This window comes from Oncorhynchus kisutch, linkage group LG6 (assembly GCF_002021735.2).
Source record: "Oncorhynchus kisutch isolate 150728-3 linkage group LG6, Okis_V2, whole genome shotgun sequence".
NCBI lineage: Eukaryota > Metazoa > Chordata > Actinopteri > Salmoniformes > Salmonidae > Oncorhynchus > Oncorhynchus kisutch.
Window position 1 is genome coordinate 59,619,143 of NC_034179.2, and position 19,319 is coordinate 59,638,461.

At 42.3% G+C, this 19,319-nt stretch overlaps 2 protein-coding genes across 2 annotated transcripts in view; both read left to right on the forward strand.

The window, feature by feature from the left end:
• The first annotated feature begins 116 nt into the window (after nucleotides 1-116).
• On the forward strand, nucleotides 117-11,897 carry antkmt (adenine nucleotide translocase lysine methyltransferase). The gene is made up of 6 exons (XM_020486062.2): nucleotides 117-241; nucleotides 3,342-3,504; nucleotides 6,508-6,612; nucleotides 10,281-10,421; nucleotides 10,989-11,039; nucleotides 11,298-11,897. Exons 2-6 carry the CDS (start codon nucleotides 3,343-3,345, stop codon nucleotides 11,502-11,504), a joined length of 666 nt encoding a protein of 221 aa, XP_020341651.1. The 5' UTR covers nucleotides 117-241; nucleotide 3,342; the 3' UTR covers nucleotides 11,505-11,897.
• Nucleotides 11,898-16,140: 4,243 nt separating this feature from the next.
• xpo6 (exportin 6) overlaps nucleotides 16,141-19,319 on the forward strand; it is a 67,777-nt gene continuing 64,598 nt past the window's right edge. Inside the window, 1 exon segment of the mRNA XM_031827028.1 lies at nucleotides 16,141-16,686. Within this exon segment, the coding sequence (XP_031682888.1) occupies nucleotides 16,684-16,686 (3 nt within the window). The 5' untranslated portion in view covers nucleotides 16,141-16,683.

A 19,319-nucleotide genomic window follows, 5' to 3' on the forward strand; every position in this document is an offset into this window, starting at 1 on the left:
AAAGCCTAAAAGTTGAGAGAATGGGTAAGACTAAGATATCCAAATAACTCATTTTTAAGAGGCTTAACATCGAGGCTAACTGTATATGTTTAGTTAATATTTAAACAAAATACACAAACCACCTTGAGTACAGTGGAACGCAGATCAACAATAGATGATGTACTGGTACAACGCATTAGCATACGGACTCATTCGTCCGGTCCGTCAAGGGTAAGATCCGTCCAAGGTTGCAGCTTGACAGGTCTGTAATTGCTTCTCGGTTCTTTTCTTTTCTCTTAACAACATGTTATCACGTATTAGGAGAAATGAATGCATAACTTATGTCCTCGTAAATCCTCAAGCGATTTGTCACATTGCTTGTTCGTTATAACAAGTAATAAAAGGTCAGAAATGCATCATCTCATCAAAACAATGGATCAGCCCTGTCGGTCGTTAATTTGACAAAAACTGGATCCCTTCTAGCGGTGACCAGAATGTGATTATGAGCAGCAGTAGTTCCTGGTTTAAGGTTTTTGTTATTGATTATTTGGAAAAAGATTGGGCGAAGGCTTGATTTTGATCTGCCCGTATGCAGATGATAAACGGTTTCAACTAGATTCCATAGCCACAAAGTCACAATTGACTATCATAACAAACATTTTTGTTATGATATAGTAACGCGTCGAACACATCGATTTTCGCAAAATAGGACTCAGCATAATCTAGATATGTATGCAACAAAAGTTCAACATTCACCTTCTGCTACCATTTCTGTCAAACCGTCCACGCATACAGTTTGACGCATACGTTTGGTAAATCCAACATATGCACTACACCGAACGCTCTGCAACAATGCTGCAAGGCAAACGCAGTGTTTCATTGGACATTTAATGTAATTCTGGTGTACAAAAATGCAATAATGCTGTCGGTGTGTTCGAAGCGTTTCAGATTCTAGTTTTGGAAACCGAAAACTGTATGGAGATGGGGGGGCTTCCGATAACGCAATTTAGGAAATGTCTGCCTGAGTTTTCTTATTGCATATAGGTTGGGTATTTCCCCCCTAAATTCAATGATTTACTCTGAGCATTATACGCTGCATTTCAAACTCATGATAGACACACCCTTGTCCACTTACCATCATCGCCTTATGCACTTGGGGGGAATCCTCGCAGCCATATTTGTCTTCGGTCCAAATGATTAGCCAAGCATGGGAAGTTTGCAACGTAAGCCCCTCAGCCCTCATGATTTGGAAAGGCACACACCTGTCTATATAAGTTCAGACAGTTGACGGTGCATCTCAGAGCAAAAACCAAGTCATGAGGTCAACAGAATTGCCGTAGAGCTCTGAGACAGGATTGTTTCGAGACAGATCTGAGGAAGGGTACCAAAACATTTCTGCAGCATTGAAGGTCCCCCAAAACACAGTGGCCTCCATAATTCTTAATTGAAAGAAGTTTGAAACCACCAAGACTCTTCTTAGAGCTGGCCGCCCAGCCAAACTGAGCAATCGGGAGAAGGGCCTTGGTCGGGGAGGTGACCAAAGCTTGGTCACTCTGACAGAGCTCCAGAGTTTTTCTATGGAGACAGGAGAGCCTTCCAGAAGGACAACCCCTGCAGGACTCCACCAATCAGGCTTTTATGGTAAAGTGGCCAGACGGGAGCCACTCCTTGCTAAACGACACATGACAGCGTTCTAAAGAACGCTGACCATTTGAAACAAGATTCTCTTTTCTAATGAAACCAAGAATTAACTCTTTGGCCTGAATGCCAAGTGTCACGTCTGGAGGAAACCAGGCATCGCTCATCACCTGGCCAATTCCATCCCTACGGTGAAGCACGATGGTGGCAGCATCATGCTGTGGGGATGTTTTTCAGCGTCAGGGACTGGGAGACTAGTCAGGATCAATGGGAAAGATGAACGGAGCAAAGTACAGAGAGATTCTTGATGAAAACCTGCTCCAGAGTGCTCAGGTTCACTTTCCAACAGGACAATGACCCTAAGCACACAGCCAAGACACCGCAGGAGTGGCTTCGGGACAACACTCTGAATGTTCAAGAGTGGCCCAGCCAGGGTCCGGACTTGAACCCGATCAAACATTTCTGGAGACCTGAAAATAGCTGTGCAGCGACGCTCCCCATCCAACCTGACAGAGCGTGAGATGCTCTGCAGAGAAGAATGGGAGAAACTTCCCAAATACAGGTGTGCCAAGATTGTAGCGTCAAGGCTGTAATCACTGCCAAAGGTGCTTCAACAAAGTATTGAGTAAGGAGTCTGAATACTTTTTTTATATATATAAGTTAGCTAAAATGTTTGCTTTGTCATTATGGGGTATTGTGTGTAGATTGATGAGGGAATATATATGTTTTAATCCATTTCAGAATAAGGCAGTAACGTAACAAAATGTGGAAAAAGTCAAAAGGGTCTGAATACTTTCTGAATGCACTGTATGTTGAAAGTTTATGAATGTCATTTGTAATAAACTAGCCTATATAAAACTGCCTGTAAAAACTGAGTCATACAAAGATATAACACCATTCAATTATATGTTTTTCCAGAACAAAAATGTGTTAGCTGCTGCTCCAGTTTCAACTTCCACCTGACTGTGCTGCTGCTCTAGTTTCAACTGTTCTGCCTTATTATTATTCGACCATGCTGGTCATTTATGAACATTGAACATCTTGACCATGTTCTGTTATAATCTCCACCCGGCACAGCCAGAAGAGGACTGGCCACCCCACATAGCCTGGTTCCTCTCTAGGTTTCTTCCTAGGTATTGGCCTTTCTAGGGAGTTTTTCCTAGCCACCGTGCTTCTCCACCTGCATTGCTTGCTGTTTGGGGTTTTAGGCTGGGTTTCTGTACAGCACTTTGAGATATCAGCTGATGTACGAAGGGCTATATAAATAAATTTGATTTGATTTGATTTGATTTGATTTGATTAGCTAGCATCTTTCAATATTCCAGGTTTATTGATAGCCCTGATAAAGAATTAGATTATGTGCTGCAACAGGACTAGACACTACTAGGCTATACTAACTGCATATTATAAACTGGATAGTTTGGCTCCGGGATGCTGAAAGCCGTGGCATATCAGACTCTATACCACGGGTATGACAAACCAATGTTTTTTCTGTTCAAATTACGTTGGTAACCAGTTTATAATAGCATTAAGTTACCTCGGGGGTTTGTGGTATATGGCCAATATACTACGGCTAAGGGCTGTGTCCAGGCACAACACGCTGCTACGTGCTTATGAACAGCCCTTAGCCGTTGTATTTTGTTCATATACCACACCCCCCGGTTCTTATTGCGTGTATAACACATTTCTTTATTGCTAAAAAAATATATTTTTTGTATTTCAAGTATGGAAGAGGACAGTCCGGAAGAGTTTCTTGCAGAGTTCAAGGAGAAACATCTAGGTGCTTGGGGAATTGTCCAGATAACTGCTGGCACAGGGCTAGCTGTCTATGCCATGTGGGCAGGGGTTCTCATGCCGGGATTTCGAAAAGTCCCTCTGAGGTTACAGGTAAGACCTGGGTCGTTTTCACTGGGGTGCAATTCAATTACAGAATCATCAGATATAAATATACTGAACAAAAATATAAATGTAACATATTACAATTTCAAAGATTTTACCGAGTTACTATTCATATAAAGGAAATTTAATTAATTAATTAGGCCCTAATCTATGGATTTAACATGACTGATACCTTAAAGAAATGCAGGGTCGTGGATCAGAAAACCAGTCCGTATCTGGTATGACCACCATTTGCCTCATACCTCATCTCTTTTGCGTAGAGTTGATCAGGCGGTTGATTGTGGGCTGTGGAATGTTGTCCCACTAATCTTCAATAGCTGTGCGAAGTTGCTGGATATTTTTTTTTAAATGTGTTTAATTTTACCTTTATTTAAGTAGGCAAGTCAGTTAAGAACAAATTCCTAGGAACAGTGGGTTAACTGCCTGTTCAGGGGCAGATTTGTACCTTGTCAGCTCGGGGGTTTGAACTTGCAACCTTCCGGTTACTAGTCCAACGCTCTAACCACTAGGCTACCCTGCCGCCCCATATCCAGAGCATCCCAAACTTGCTCAATCAATCAAATGTATTTATAAAGCCCTTCTTACATCAGCTGATGTCACAAGGTGATGTACAGAAACCCAGCCTAAAACCCCAAAACAGCAAGCAATGCAGGTGTAGAAGCACAGTGGCTAGGGAAAACTCCCTAGAAAGGCTGGAAACTAGGAAGAAACCTAGAGAGAAACCAGGCTATGATGGGTGGCCAAGGTCTCTTCTGGTTGTGCTGGGTACGGCAATAACAGAACATGGCCACGGTGTTCAAATGTTTATAGATGCAATAATAATAATCACAGTAGTTGTAGAGGGTGCAACAGGTCAGCACCTCAGGAGTAAATGTCAGTTGGCTTTACATAGCCGATCATTCAGAGTATCTCTCCGCTCCTGCTGTCTCTAGAGAGTTAAAGACAGCAGGTCTGGGACAAGGCAGCGCGTCCGGTGAACAGGTCAGTGTTCCATAGCCGCAGGCAGAACAGTTGAAACTGGAGCAGCAGCACGACCAGGTGGACTGCTCAATGGGTGACATGTCTCGTGAGTATGAAGGTCATGGAAGAACTGGGACATTTTAGCTTCCAGGAATTGTGTACAGATCCTTGCGACATGAGACCGTGCATTATCATGTCTACATGTGTGTCTACAGCAGATGAATGGCATGACAATGGGCCTCAGGATCTCATCACGGTATCTCTTGTGTATTCAAATTGCCATTTGATAAAAGCAATTGTGTTCGTTGTCTGTAGCTTATACCTGCCCATACCATAACCCCACAGCCACCATGTGGCACTGTTCACAATGTTGATCAGCAAACCGCTCGCACACACAATGGCACACATGTGGTCAGCGGTTGAGGCTGGTTGGACATACTGCCAAATTCTCTAAAATGATGCTATAGGTGGCTTATGATAGAGAAATACATTTTAATGTTATCTGGCAACAGCTCTGGTGGATATTCCTGCAGTCAGCATGCTAATTGCATGCTCTCTCAACTTGAGACATCTGTGGCATTGTGTTGTGTGACAAAACTGCACATTTTCGTGGCCTTTTATTGTCCCCAGCACAAGGTGTGCCTCTGTAATGGTCATGCTGTTTTAATCAGCTTCTTGATATGCCACACCTGTCAAGTGGATGGATTATCTTCTCAAAGGAGAGCTGCTCACTAGCAGGGATGTAAACACATTTTTGCACAATTTGAGAGAAATGAGCTTTTTTGTGCATATGGAACATTTCTGCTATCTTTTATTTCAGCTCATGAAACATGGGACCAACACATTACATGTTGCGTTTTATATGTTTGTTCAGTGTATATTATGTAGATCCGACTTGTCTTTCTGTCATGGGGATTGGGGAATTGTGTCGGCTCTATTGTTTACGCTTCACTTTAAAGCATCCAGGTATAATGCTTTATAATATGAGCCTTTATAATGTCTTATAATAAGGCTTATAATATGCTATTCCTGTCTTTATATCACATTTTTAAATGGGCAAGTCCGTTCAATAACAAAGAGGGCTACCCGCCACTGTTTTGGTTAACAGCTGTGGGATGGGGCTGGAGAAATGTAATCAGTAACCACTCTCAAATTCATAGGCAGAGCTATGGATGCAAGGACTGACCATCCATGATACCAAAATTATAGTTTTAACCATGACGCTATACAGTGTTTGTTTACAATGACATTGTTTACAAACAATGAAGTAAAATAAGCTTATATTTTGGATTCTGCTAGGTTACGCACGACAGTTGAACTGAGCTCATGAGGCTTTAATAAGTCATATTCTTTTAGAATCTGTGGGTTTATCATTAAATGTAAATGTCCCAAAATGGATGTACTATTCACAATTGCTATTTTTTTATTAAATCAGAATCATTATGAGATGATTATAAGACAGGGATGAGCAACTCCAGTCCTTGGGGGGCCGGAGTGGTGTCAAACTGATTGCATTCTAAACTGTAGATCATCATTAGTTGATTATTGGAGTCAGGTGTGTTCGCTGGGGCTGGGGAAAAGATGTGTGACCAATTAGGCCCCAAGGACTGGAGTAATTTAGCAGACACTCTTATCCAGAGCAACTTACAGTAATGAGGGCATACATTTTCATGCTTGTCTCCCGTGGGAATCAAACCCACAACTCTGGTGTTGGAAACGCCATGCTCTACCAATTAAGCCACACAGTACCAATGCTGCATTTTTCTTGTTTTTCAAGTGAAGGTATTTTAAGGGAGTATGCAAGCATCTTCGTTCAGTTCGACTAGCTGAGGTCAGCTTGGCGCCAGCCGAACTGAAGCATGCTGACGCCTTTATAAGACATAAGGGCGTTATACATGCTCATGACAACAATTACAATGCATTATAACCTCATCGTAGTACATTGCATCTGTAGGCTTTTAAGTAAAGTGTTAAAGACATTTCTGTCTCCTAGTTCTGATAAACCAATGTGGGTTGCAATATTTTCTGCAGGTGCCCTATCTGCCCGCCAGCAAGAAACAAGTGCGGAATGTGATGGCACTGCTGAGTGGTCGACATGGTAACCTTGTGGACTTGGGCTCCGGTGATGGCAGGATTGTAAGTAGGGCTGAGCGATGTGGCTTAAAAATCATATATATATATTTTTTCAAACTTATGGCCGATTCACAATATATCAACTCTAAATAAGATTTGTTGTATAATTAAAGGGAAGTTAGAAACCAATATAGACAGGCAGTTTGAAAAGCCAAGGCTGGCTTTTTCTACCAGAAATTTGCTTCCTGCAACACAAACTCAAAAAAGTTCTGGGATATTGTAAAGCCCATGGAGAATAAGAGCACCTCCTCCCAGCTGCCCACTGCACTGAGGATAGGAAACTCTGTCACCACGATAAATCCACTATAATTGAGAATTTCAATAAGCATTTTTCTACGGCTGGCCATGCTTTCCACTTGGCCACCCCTACCCCGGTCAACAGCACTGCACCTCCCACAGCAACTCACCCAAGCCTTCCCCATTTCTCCTTCTCCCAAATCCAGTCAGCTGATGTTCTGAAAGAGCTGCAAAATCTGGACCCCCACAAATCAGCCGGGCTAGACAATCTGGACACTTTCTTTCTAAAAAAATATCTGCTGAAATTTTTGCAACCCCTATTACTAGCCTGTTCAACCTCTCTTTCGTGTCGTCTGAGATTCCCAAAGATTGGAATGCAGCTGCGGTCATCCCCCTCTTCAAAGGGGGGGACACTCTTGACCCAAACTGATAAAGACCTATATCTATCCTACCCTGCCTTTCTAAGGTCTTCAAAAGTCAAGTTAACAAAACAGATCACCGACCATTTCGAATCCCACCGTACCTTCTCCGCTATGCAATCTGGTTTCAGAGCTGGTCATGGGTGCACCTCAACCACGCTCAAGGTTCTAAACAATATCTTAACCGCCATCGATAAGAAATAATACTGTGCAGCTGTATTCATTGACCTGGCCAAGGCTTTTGACTCTGTCAATCACCACATCCTCATCGGCATTCTCCGACAGAGTTCAGTGTGTCAAATCTGAGGGCCTGTTGTCCGGGCCTCTGGCAGTCTCTATGGGGGTGCCACAGGGTTAAATTCTTGGGCTGACTCTCTTCTCTGTATATATCAATGATATCGCTCTTACTGCTGGTGAGTCTCTGATCCACCTCTACGCAGATGACACCATTCTGTATAATTCAGGCCCTTCTTTGGACACTGTGTTAACAACCCTCCAGATGAGCGTCAATGCCATACAACTCTCCTTCCGTGGCCTCCAACTGCTCTTAAATACAAGTAAAACTAAATGTATGCTCTTCATCCGATTGCTGCCTGCACCTGACTGCCCGTCCAGTATCACTACTCTGGACGGTTCTGACTTAGAATATGTGGACAACTGCAAATACCTAGGTGTCTGGTTAGACTAAAATCTCCTTCCAGACTCACATAAAACATCTCCAATCCTAAGTTAAATCTAGAATTGGCTTCCTATTTCACAACAAAGCATCCTTCACTCATGCTGCCAAACATACCCTCGTAAAACTGACCATCTTACCGATCCTCGACTTTGGCGATGTCATTTACAAAATAGCCTCCAACACCCTACTCAACAAATTGGATGCAGTCTATCACAGTGCCATCCGTTTTGTCACCAAAGCCCCATATACTACCCACCACAGCGACCTGTACGCTCTCGTTGGCTGGCCCTCGCTTCATACTCGTCGCCAAACCCACTGGCTCCAGGTCCTACTAGGTAAGACCCTGCTAGGTAGACCCTGCCTTATCTCTGATCACTGGTCACCATAGCTGCACCCACCCGTAGCATGCGTTCCAGCAGGTATATCTCACTTGTCACCCCCAAAGCCAATTCCTCCTTTGGTCGCCTCTCCTTCCAGTTCTCTGCTGCCAATGACTGGAACGAACTACAAAAATCTCTGAAACTGGAAACACTTATCTCCCTCAATTGCTTTAAGCAACAGCTGTCAGAGCAGGTCACAGATCACTGCAACTGTAAATAGCCCATTTATATATAGCCCAAACAACTACCTCTTCCCCTACTGTATTTATTTATTTATTTTGCTCCTTTGCACCCTCATCTACTGTCAAATCTACCATTCCAGTGTTTTAATTGCTATATTGTATTTACTTCGCCACCATGGCCTATGTATTGCCTTTACCTCTCCCTTATCTCACCTCATTGGCTCACATTGTATATATACTTATTTTTCTACTGTATTATTGACTGTATGTTTTGTTTTACTCCATGTGTAACTCTGTGTTGTTATATGTGTCGAACTGCTTTGCTTTACCTTGGCCAGGTTGCAATTGTAAATGAGAACTTGTTCTCAACTTGCCTACCTGTCACTCCCGGGCCATAGAGAGGCTTTTAATCTCTATTTTGGTTAGGCCAGGGTGTGACGAGGGTGGGCATTCTAGTTTCTTTATTTCTATGTTTTCTATTTCTTTGTTTTTGGCCGAGTGTGGTTCTCAATCGAAGGCAGCTGTCTCTGATTGGGAATCATAATTAGGCAGCCCTTTTCCCACCTGTGTTTTGTGGGTAGTTCTTTTCTGTATAGTTTATTTGCCTTACAGAACTGTTCGTTTTTCACTTTGTTATTTTGTTCGGGTGTTTTGATCATTAAATATCATGAACACTTCCCACGCTGCGCTTTGGTCCATGCCTTCCGACGAGACACGTAACACTACCTGGTTAAATAAAGGTTAAATAAATAAAATAAAAAGGTAAAATACACTTCATTTCAAACAGTAAAATTATAAGTATGCTAAATATAAGCCTTCCACAACCGTAAGACCTGCTAATAATTTAATTATTTCATTAAAATAGTTTAATAAAAAACATGAGCTGGCACACACCCAGAAAAATATGTTTGTGTGAAGGTGCTGACTATAAACTATCAAAATAAAGCGAGTCGCACACTCCATATATAAACTCCCAGTAATTTGGGTATTTACCAATGTTTCGGCACCACTGTGCCTTCTTCAGGGTAATGTCATGAATACTTGAACAAAGTTATGTAGACAAACAGTGTAATTAGTGCAACCAATGACAATAGTGAGGGGAGTGTCATAATGATTAAGTTAATTAGAATTAATTAGTGAAACTGTTAAAAAAAACAATAGTTTATGGCATGTAAATATATTAGGCTATTGTTATCATATAGAAACATAATTGAATATTGTACATAATACTAGCATCAACATACATGATTGTTTAATTCAAAAGGAATCTTGCGGAAGGCTACCAGAAACGTTTACCCAAGTTAAACAATTTAAAGGCAATGCTACCAAATACTAATTGAGTGTATGTCAACTTCTGACCCACTGGGAATGTGATGAAAGAAATAAAAGCTGAAATAAATCATTCTCTACTATTATTCTGGCATTTCACATTCTTAAAATAAAGTGGTGATCCTAACTGACCTAAGACAATGAATTTTTACTTGGATTAAATGTCAGGAATTGTGAAAAACGGAGTTTAAATGTATTTGGCTGAGGTGTATGTAAACTTCCGACTTCAACTGTACATTCAAATTTATCTAATTAATTTAACATATCACCCAGCTCTAATTTTAAGTTTGGGCGTGCCCCTCCAGATATGGAATGGGTATCTGTGTATGCTGAATCTGTAAGCTGCAACAGGGCTTTGGTGTCCACAAGGTGTGTGTGTGCATGTGTGAAAGAGAGAGAAACGGTACTTTTGTTGAGAACCAATTTCATGTTTTTATCTTTTCAGGTGCTGGAAGCACACAAACACGGCTTTGGTCCCACAGTAGGATACGAACTCAACCCCTGGTTAGTTCGTCTAGCTAACTTCCACGCATGGAGAGCAGGCCATTATGGGAAGGTGTCGTATCGGCAGGAAGACCTCTGGAAGGTGTGAAACAGGCAGATGTTATGTGTCTTTTTCCCAACCCCATACCAACTGCTAGCTTCTTCACTTCAGATCTAAGAGGATTAGATAGGTAAACTATATGGCCAATAGCTTAATCTTGCACTTGATAGGCTTGTTGGAATTTTCAGCATATTGCTTACACCAATCCAATTATTTAAAAACTACATACATGTCCAGCAGGGGCTAGGGGTTGATTAAGTTTTGAGTTGAGTTCACATGTTTGGTTGTTTGTAAAACTCATCCACATATTTTATACCTTTTTCACTATTACTAGTTCCACAAAGAGTTACTACTAGTTGTTTTACCAAGCTTTATTGTTAGGGCCCAGAGTTTTTCCAGATTAGGTCAGGAAAAACACAGGACCCTACTTACTGTAGTTTCTTGGTTACTCTAATTTGTTTTTGGTCACTGTTTGTGTTGCTTTGTTCAGTTTACATTCAAAGAGGACATGTTTACACTGTAAAAAATAAAATTCTGATAAAAATAAATAAAATATGGCTAATAGATAGGTTGATTTTTGGATGATGATATTTGCATTTCTCATTCCAGGTGGACCTTACTGAGTGTAAGAATGTTACTGTGTTTTTGGCCCCCAGCGTGGTAAGTCTTTTTGCATTGACACACATTATTAATTAATGTGTGCAGACAATACAGATACTCAGCCATAGCAGTCAAACTATTTGCTCAGTAAGTTGGAGCATGGCGCCACTGGTGACGAGGTTGAGGGGTCAATTCCCATGTTATCTGGCTGCCGGAACAAAAACACCTGTTAGCTAGCTATAAATGAATAGACAGCTGCTAGCCAACTGATTTGAAAAACAGACAGCTGGATGAATATGTGTGTATGTGTTTGCCTAGCTCTCTTTATTGCAGGAGAAGATGGAGGCTGAGCTTCCAGATGACGCCCTGGTCGTAGCCGGTAGGTTTCCCTTCACTGAGTGGACTCCATGCAGGATTGAAGGAGATGGTGTCGACAGAGCTTGGGCCTATACCATGCAGGCCCAAAGACTGCCAGCAGGGAGTGCTGTGCTACCTGTACCTAAAGAGTTGAAATCACCAGTTTGAACTGAAAGTGAGAGAACCAAGTAACTGTCTGAACCAGGAAGACATGAGACATAAGCATGAACATTTGTATGATGGAAGAAACCATTGTTAGTCTGAGGAGGAGGGACAAAACATTTTCATCTACATGGGTTGACACAAGTTGCTGACTGAGACCCACTCCTCACAGTGTTGAATTGGTAGTTAGGGACCTTTTCTCAATTGGATTTTCTCAATTCCTTGCCTCCGTCCTCTCCTCGCCTTTTGAAAACAACAGCTGTTTCAAAGGGGGTGTGGTTAATTTCAAAACTCTTCGTGATAAGAATTGAGAAAAGACCAGGGAGTGAGATGCCGTCTGAGTATATGAACCTGTCAACAGATAAACTACCAAGCACATGGTACAATCTTTAAAAACCATACCTCTTCCACATTTTGTTACGTTACAGCCTTATTCTAAAATGGATTAAATAAAAACATGTCCTCTTCAATCTACACACAATACCCCATAAAGACAAAGCAAAAACAGGTTTTAGACATTTTAGCAAATTTACTCAAAATAAAAACCAGATAACTTATAAACATAAGTATTCAGTCCCTTTGCTAGGAAACATGAAATTGAGCAAAGGTGCATCTTGTGTCCATTGATCATCCCTGAGATGTTTCTACATCTTGATTGGAGTCGACCTGTGGTAAATTCAATTGATTGGACATGATTTGGAAAGGTACACACCCGTCAATGAACTCAGCAAAAAAATAAACATCCTGCATTTATTTTTAGCAAACTTAACATGTGTATGTGTAAATATTTGTATGAACATAACAATATTCAACAACTGAGACAAACTGAACAAGTTCCAAAGACATGTGACTAACATAAATGGAATAATGTGTCCCTGAACAAAAGGGGGGTCAAAATCAAAAGTAACAGTCAGTATCTGGTGTGGCCACCAGCTGCATTAAGTACTGCAATGCATCTCCTCAAGGACTGTACCAGATTTGCTGTGAGATGTTACCCCACTCTTCCACTAAGGCACCTGCAAGTTCCCGGACATTTCTGGGGGGAATGGCCCAAGCCCTCACTCTCCGTTCCAACAGAGCCCAAACGTGCTCAATGGGATTGAGATCCGGACTCTTCGCTGGCCATGGCAGAACAGTGACATTCCTGTCTTGCAGGAAATCACACACAGAATGAGCAGTATGGCTGGTGGCATTGTCATGCTGGAGGGTCATGTCAGGATGAGCCTACAGGAAGGGTACCACATGAGGTAGGAGGATGGCTTCCCTGTAACACACAGTGTGAAGTTTTCCTGCAATGACAACAAGCTCAATCCGACGATGCTGTGACACATCGCCCCAGACCATGACGGGCCCTCCACCACCAAATCGATCCCGCTCCAGAGTATAGGCCTCGGTGTAACGCTAATTCCTTCGACGTTAAACCTGAATCCGACCATCACCCCTGGTGAGACAAAACCATGACTCGTCAGTGAAGAGGGCAGCAGGTAGCTTAGTGGTTAGATCATTGGACTAGTAACCGAAATGTTGCAATATCGAATCCCCGGGCTGACAAGGTAAAAACCTGTCGTTCTGCCCTGAACAAGGCAGTTAACCCACTGTTCTTAGGCCGTCATTGAAAATAAGATTTTGTTCTTAACTGACTTGCCTAGTAAAATTTTTAAAAATAACACTTTTTGCCAGTCCTGCCTGGTCCAGCGGCAGTGGGTTTGTGCCCATAGGCGACGTTGTTGCCGGTGATGTTTGGTGAGGACCTGCCTTACAACAGGCATTCAAGTCCTCAGTCCAGTCTCTCAGCATATTGCGGACAGTCTGAGCACTGATGGAGGGATTGTGCGTTCCTGGTGTAACTCGGGCAGTTGTTGTTGCCATCCTCTACCTGCCCACAGGTGTGATGTTCGGGTGTACCGACCCTGTGCAGGTGTTGTTACACGTGGTCTGCAATTTATTGCCCTGGCCACATCTGCAGTCCTCATGCCTCTTTGCAGCATGCCTAAGGCACATTCACGCAGATGAGCAGGGACCCTGGGTATCTTTCTTTTGGTGTTTTTCAAATCAGGAGAAAGGCTTCTTTAGTGTCCTAAGATTTTGTAACTGTGACCTTAATTGCTTACCGTCTGTAAGCTGCTAATGTCTTAATGACCGTTCCACAGGTGCATGTTCATAAATTAATTATGGTTCATTGAACAAGCATGGGAAACAGTGATTAAACCTTTTAAAATGAAGATCTGTGAGGTTATTTGGATTTGTACTAATTATCTTTGAAAGACAGGGTCCTGAAAAAGGGACATTTCTTTTTTTTGCTGAGTTTATAAGGTCCCACAGTTGACAGTGCATGTTAAAGAAAAAAACCAAGCCATGAGGTCAAAGGAATTATCCGTAGTGCTCTGAGACAGGATTGTGTCGAGGTACAGATCTGGGGAAGGGTACCAAAACATTTCTACAGCATTGAAGGTCCCAAAAAACACAGTGGCCGCCATCATTCTTAAATATAATAAGTTTGGAACCCCCAAGACTCTTCCTAGAACTGAGCCATCGGGGAGAAGGGCCTTAGTCAGGGAGGTGACCAAGAACCCAATGGTCACATTGACAGAACTCCAGAGTTCGTCTGTGGAGATGGGAGAACCTTCCAGAAGGACAACCCCTGCAGCACTCCACCAATCAGGCCTGTATGGTAGAGTGGTCAGATAGGAGCCACTCCTCATTAAAAGGCACATTACAGCCTGCTTGGAGTTTACTAAAAGGCATCTAAAGACTCTCAGACCATGAGAAACAAGATTATCTGGTCTGATGAAACCAAGATTTAACTCTTTGATCTGAATGCCAAGCGTCACATCTGGAGGAAACCTGGCACCATCCAGGTGGAGCATGGTGATGGCAGAATCATGCTGTGGGGATGGTTTTCAGCGACTGAGACTAGTCTGGACCAAGGAGAAAGATGAACGGAGCAAAGTACAGAAATCCTTGATGAAAATCTGCTCCAGAGCGCTCAGGACCTCAGACTGGGGGCGAAGGTTCACCTTCCAAAAGGACAACGACCAGCCAAGACAACGCAGGAGTAGCTTTGGGACAAGTCTCTGAATGTCCATGAGTGGCCCATCCGGAGCCCGGACTTGAACCCGATCTAACATTTCTGGGGAGACCTGAAAATAGCTGTGCAGCGATGCTCCCCATCCAACATGACAGAGCTTGAGAGGATCTGCAGAGAAGAATGGGATAAACTCCCCAAATACAGGTGTGCCAAGCTTGTAGTGTCATACCCAAGACGACTCAAGGCTGTAATCTCTGCCAAAGGTGCTTCAACAAAGTACTGAGTAAAGGGTCTGAATACTTATGTAAATGTCATATTTCAGTTTTTATTTTTAATACATTTACAAAACATTCTAAACCTGTTTTTGCTTTGTAGGGTATTGTGTGTAGGGTATTGTTTGTAGATTGAGGAGAAAAAATACATTTCATACATTTTATGATAAGGCTGTAATGTAACAAAAAATGTAAAAAGTCTAGGGGTCTGAATACTTTCCGAATGCACTGTATATCATGGTCATAAAGGCGTATGAAGTAACAAGTTATGGAGCAAACACATAGGTTGTAATATGTATGCACACGGGCGCTATCACAAATGCTCTACACACATGTACATTGTAATATTGTTGTATGGTGGTATTATACATATGTACTGGTGTACTAATGTTATGATGGACTGTTTTATATTTTGTTTCATGTGTATTGAAATTTCCTTAATGTGTTTGGACCTCAGAAAGAGTAGCTGCTGCCTTGGCAATAGCTAATGGGGATCGCTAATAAATACAAATACTAATATGTGTTTTTTTTATGGCTTCCACAGTGATTTAACCCACGCATCGCTACCAATCAAACCAAGGCCTCAGTTAAGACCTAGATTGTAGCTTCAACGGTTTTAAGACTAATAAGATTGAGTTTTCACCAGATCATCAAAAGTCAACCTTTTTTTGGCGTTGTATGTGACATACAAAAATATATAGATCTGGAGTGAGTTTGTTTAGCACTAGGCAAAGGACATAGGATGATTTGGGGAGAAACACACCTGATCAGGCATAAATGATTATGGTGAGGCCATCATTCCCCAGGGGGCTCCTTGTGTGCCTGATTCTGATTTAAGATTGGTGTGTGTTTATTTAGCCCTCTGTAGACAGAAACAGCGTCTAACTGAAAAGATTGATGTGGGTTTATAAAGCCCACTCGGGCCACTCCAGACAAGGGCAGTCAGAGCCAGAAGGTGGCTGAGATTCAGACTAGTGTCTCTCAGCATCTCACATCTCATTTTTGGTACACCGGTGTCACTGCTCTGATGCATCACTCAGACATTTCTGGGGGTAATGGGCATTTAACAAACCTTATATTGCTGAGTATCTTCAAAGAAAGAAAAAAAGTGCATGGGGCCAAGGTTCTGATGGGGTGGAGGGAAGCATGTGGGGTTGATCTTGATGTGTGTGTGCTGTAAATTGATAACAGAATTCCAATTCTAAATGTGCCACCCTTAGTGGGACGTTTGCAAATAGAGATAGTCTCGTGAAAATATTTAATGTAATACGCTATATTTTGTTTGTGGCCGGCGGACTCATCCGGCTCAAGATTAAAATGTTACTTCCGGTGGGGAGGGGCTGATTCACCGGGAGGAAGTTGCGACTTCAAGGCCTCAGGCTCAGTACAGCAGCTCAAAAGCAACCAGTTAGCTTAGCCAAAGCTAACACTGGGTCTGGGCAGAGCCGCTTCAGGAGAATAACACAGAAAACAGGAACAAGCACGATGCTGTAAATTCAGTTTGTATTAGATTTTCCGGAGCACTTACGACGTAAACCCCTCAAACAGACAATCTTTAATGCGTGCTTTATTTTTAACCGGGATTCCCACTGCAACAGCTAGGCAGACTTAGCTACATGTCTTGTTCACCTCCACTAAACCCCGTGTAGCAACATTATCAACAATAGCAAGGGTCGTCTCTTAAAAAGCCATACATTGTATCGACATCTAGATTAATAAAGGACTTTTCCTGCATTTTTATGATGCAATGTCGCGGTGTCTTGTAGTCGCGAGTGGGCCCATTGCCACAACATGAGCCTCTGCCGGTGTAGCCAACACCTCAAGTAGCCTGCTTGCTACAAATATTTATTGGACGTCTGGAGAGCCATCAAAATTAACTCCGAACATGGTGAGTATGGGTTTTAGTTTGCCACATTATTAAAGTTAACTAGCTAATTAACTAACATATCAGGAAATGGATACTATTAAAATTCCAATACATAGCGAACAATGTAGAATAGATGTTGTAGACTTCAGCAAAGCGATAACTAAACAGAAATGGTCTCCTTTACTGAGTAACGTTTATAATATTTTTATGAAAATGTGAAACCCTTAGTATTGAGTCATATCCATTTATTGCACTCATTATTTGCATGTGTTAGTTACCGGTATAGTCAAATGTGGCGTATCATATCTTTAAAGCTTTCTAACATATCTATTCAACGATATTTTCCCAGTATATAATTCTGGAAGGAGATATATTTTAAAGAGCATTCAAACCCTGTCGCACAAGATAACGGTTCTTGTTTGTGCTCCACACACGAGTAGGCTACCTGGTTTCCGGGATGTGTGTCGAATTCGTCTGTCTGCGACACAAGACGCCCATCTTGCAAGACCAAATATTTGCATTGAGTAATCCTTGCATGTTGCGGCCCATTTGAAGAATTCGGGCCTTTTGATCTGCAAAATGGTTCAGATATGCAGAGGAATCACTATATTCCTTTTTGCTATACTGTCCTTCCTTAATCAAATGCTAATAATTGAACAATTCTCTCTTAAATAGTGAATTGACATTTTAGTTGTCATCACACACCCCCTTTGCTGCTAGTTTAGTGCATACCATTATACTATGATTATGAATGGCAGTTGAGTGGAAATTACCAATGCGATGAGGAAGTTAGTGAGTATTTTCCATATGCGTCACAGTGAAGCATCTGTCCTGGGCCCTATGCAATTTGGATGAATTTGTGACATCCATTTGACCTACTGCCCCTAAAGATGTGTGTACACTACATGACTTTCAAAATACTAACATAGTTGAGCCTCTCACATTAAACTATCATCATTCCTGTCGCCCCCCCCCCCCCCCCCCAACGTAGTGTTGCGCAGACTAAACAATGTGACACAGATGGGGGGTCACACAAGATTTTTCACTTGGTCGTGAGTATTCTCTGCTCTCTTGCGAAAATAATTATGTGATTTCATTTTAACGTAGTTAAAATGAGCTGTGGCTCAAATGCAGCCTTGTAAATGTTTTCAGTCAGACATTCACACCTGCCATACAGAGTTGAAATACACTATATATGCAGAAGTATGTGGACAGCCCTTCAAATTAGTGGATTCTACTCTTTCAGCCACACCTGTTGCTGACAGGTGTATAAAATCGAGCACACAGCCATGCAATCTCCTTAAACCAACATTGGGAGTAGAATGGTCTTACTGAAGAGTTCAGTGACTTTCAACATGGCACTGTCATAGGATGCCACCTTTCCAACAAGTCAGTTCATCCTGCCTAGTTAAATTAAGGTTAAATAGAGCTGCCCTGGTCAACTGTAAGTGCAGTTATTGTGAAGTGGAAACGTCTAGGAGCAACAACGGCTCAGCCGCGAAGTGGTAGGCCACACAAGCTCACAGAATGGGACCACCAAGTTCTGAAGTGAGTAAAAACCGTCCGTCCTCGGTTGCAACACTCACTACTGAGTTTCAAACTGCCTCTGGAAGCAGCTTCATGAAATGGGTTTCCATGGCCGAGCAGCCCAAGATCACCATGTTCAATGCCAAGCTGCGGCTGGAGTGGTGTAACGCTTGCTGCTATTGGACTCCGGAGAGATGGAAACACCTTCTCGGGAGTATTGAATCACGCTTCACTATCTGGCATTCCGACAGACAAATCTGGGATTGGAGGATGCCAGGAGAACGCTACCTGCCCCAATGCATAGTGCCAGCTGTAAAGTTTAATGGAGGAAGGATAATGGTCTGCGGTTGTTTTTCATGGTTCGAGCTAGGCCCCTTGGTTCCAGTGAAGGGAAATCTTAATGCTACAGCATACAATGACATTCTACAATTTTGTGCTTCCAACTAGGAAAGGGGAAGGCCCTTTCCTATTTCAGCATGACAATGCCCACGTGCACAAAGCAAGGTCCATACAGAAATGGTTTGTCGAGATCAGTGTGGAAGAACTTGAATGGCCTGCACAGAGCTCTGACCTCAACCCTATCGAACACCTTTGGGATGACTACGAGCCAGACCTAATCACCCAACATCAGTGCCCAACTTCACTAATGCTTGTGTGGCTGAATGGAAACAAGTCCATACAGCAATGTTCGATCATCTACTGGAAAGTCTTCCCAGAAGAGTGGAGCAGCTAAGGGGCGACCAACTCCATATTAATGACCCTGATTTTTGGAATGAGATGTGTGATGAGCAGGTGACCACATACCTTTGGTCATGTAGTGTGTGTAGCCTATACATTTTGAATTCAATAACATTGCTTGTGAACTTCAGAGCTGTAACAATTTGATGCTTTGATTTAAAGGCTACAAACGCATACTAGTAGTAGTCATCGCCCATGCTCGAGAGTCTACACATTCTGGGTGATGTGATACAACATTATCATCACATTGGCGAGCTCTCATTGGCTCTTCCTGATCGCTGTTCAAAATCTTTCGTTGCATATCTCACACTACAACAACATTGCAGATTTTGTGCCGATAAAATCGAACATGTTTGAAAATATCCGTACTGCTCAAAGACTGGATCGGT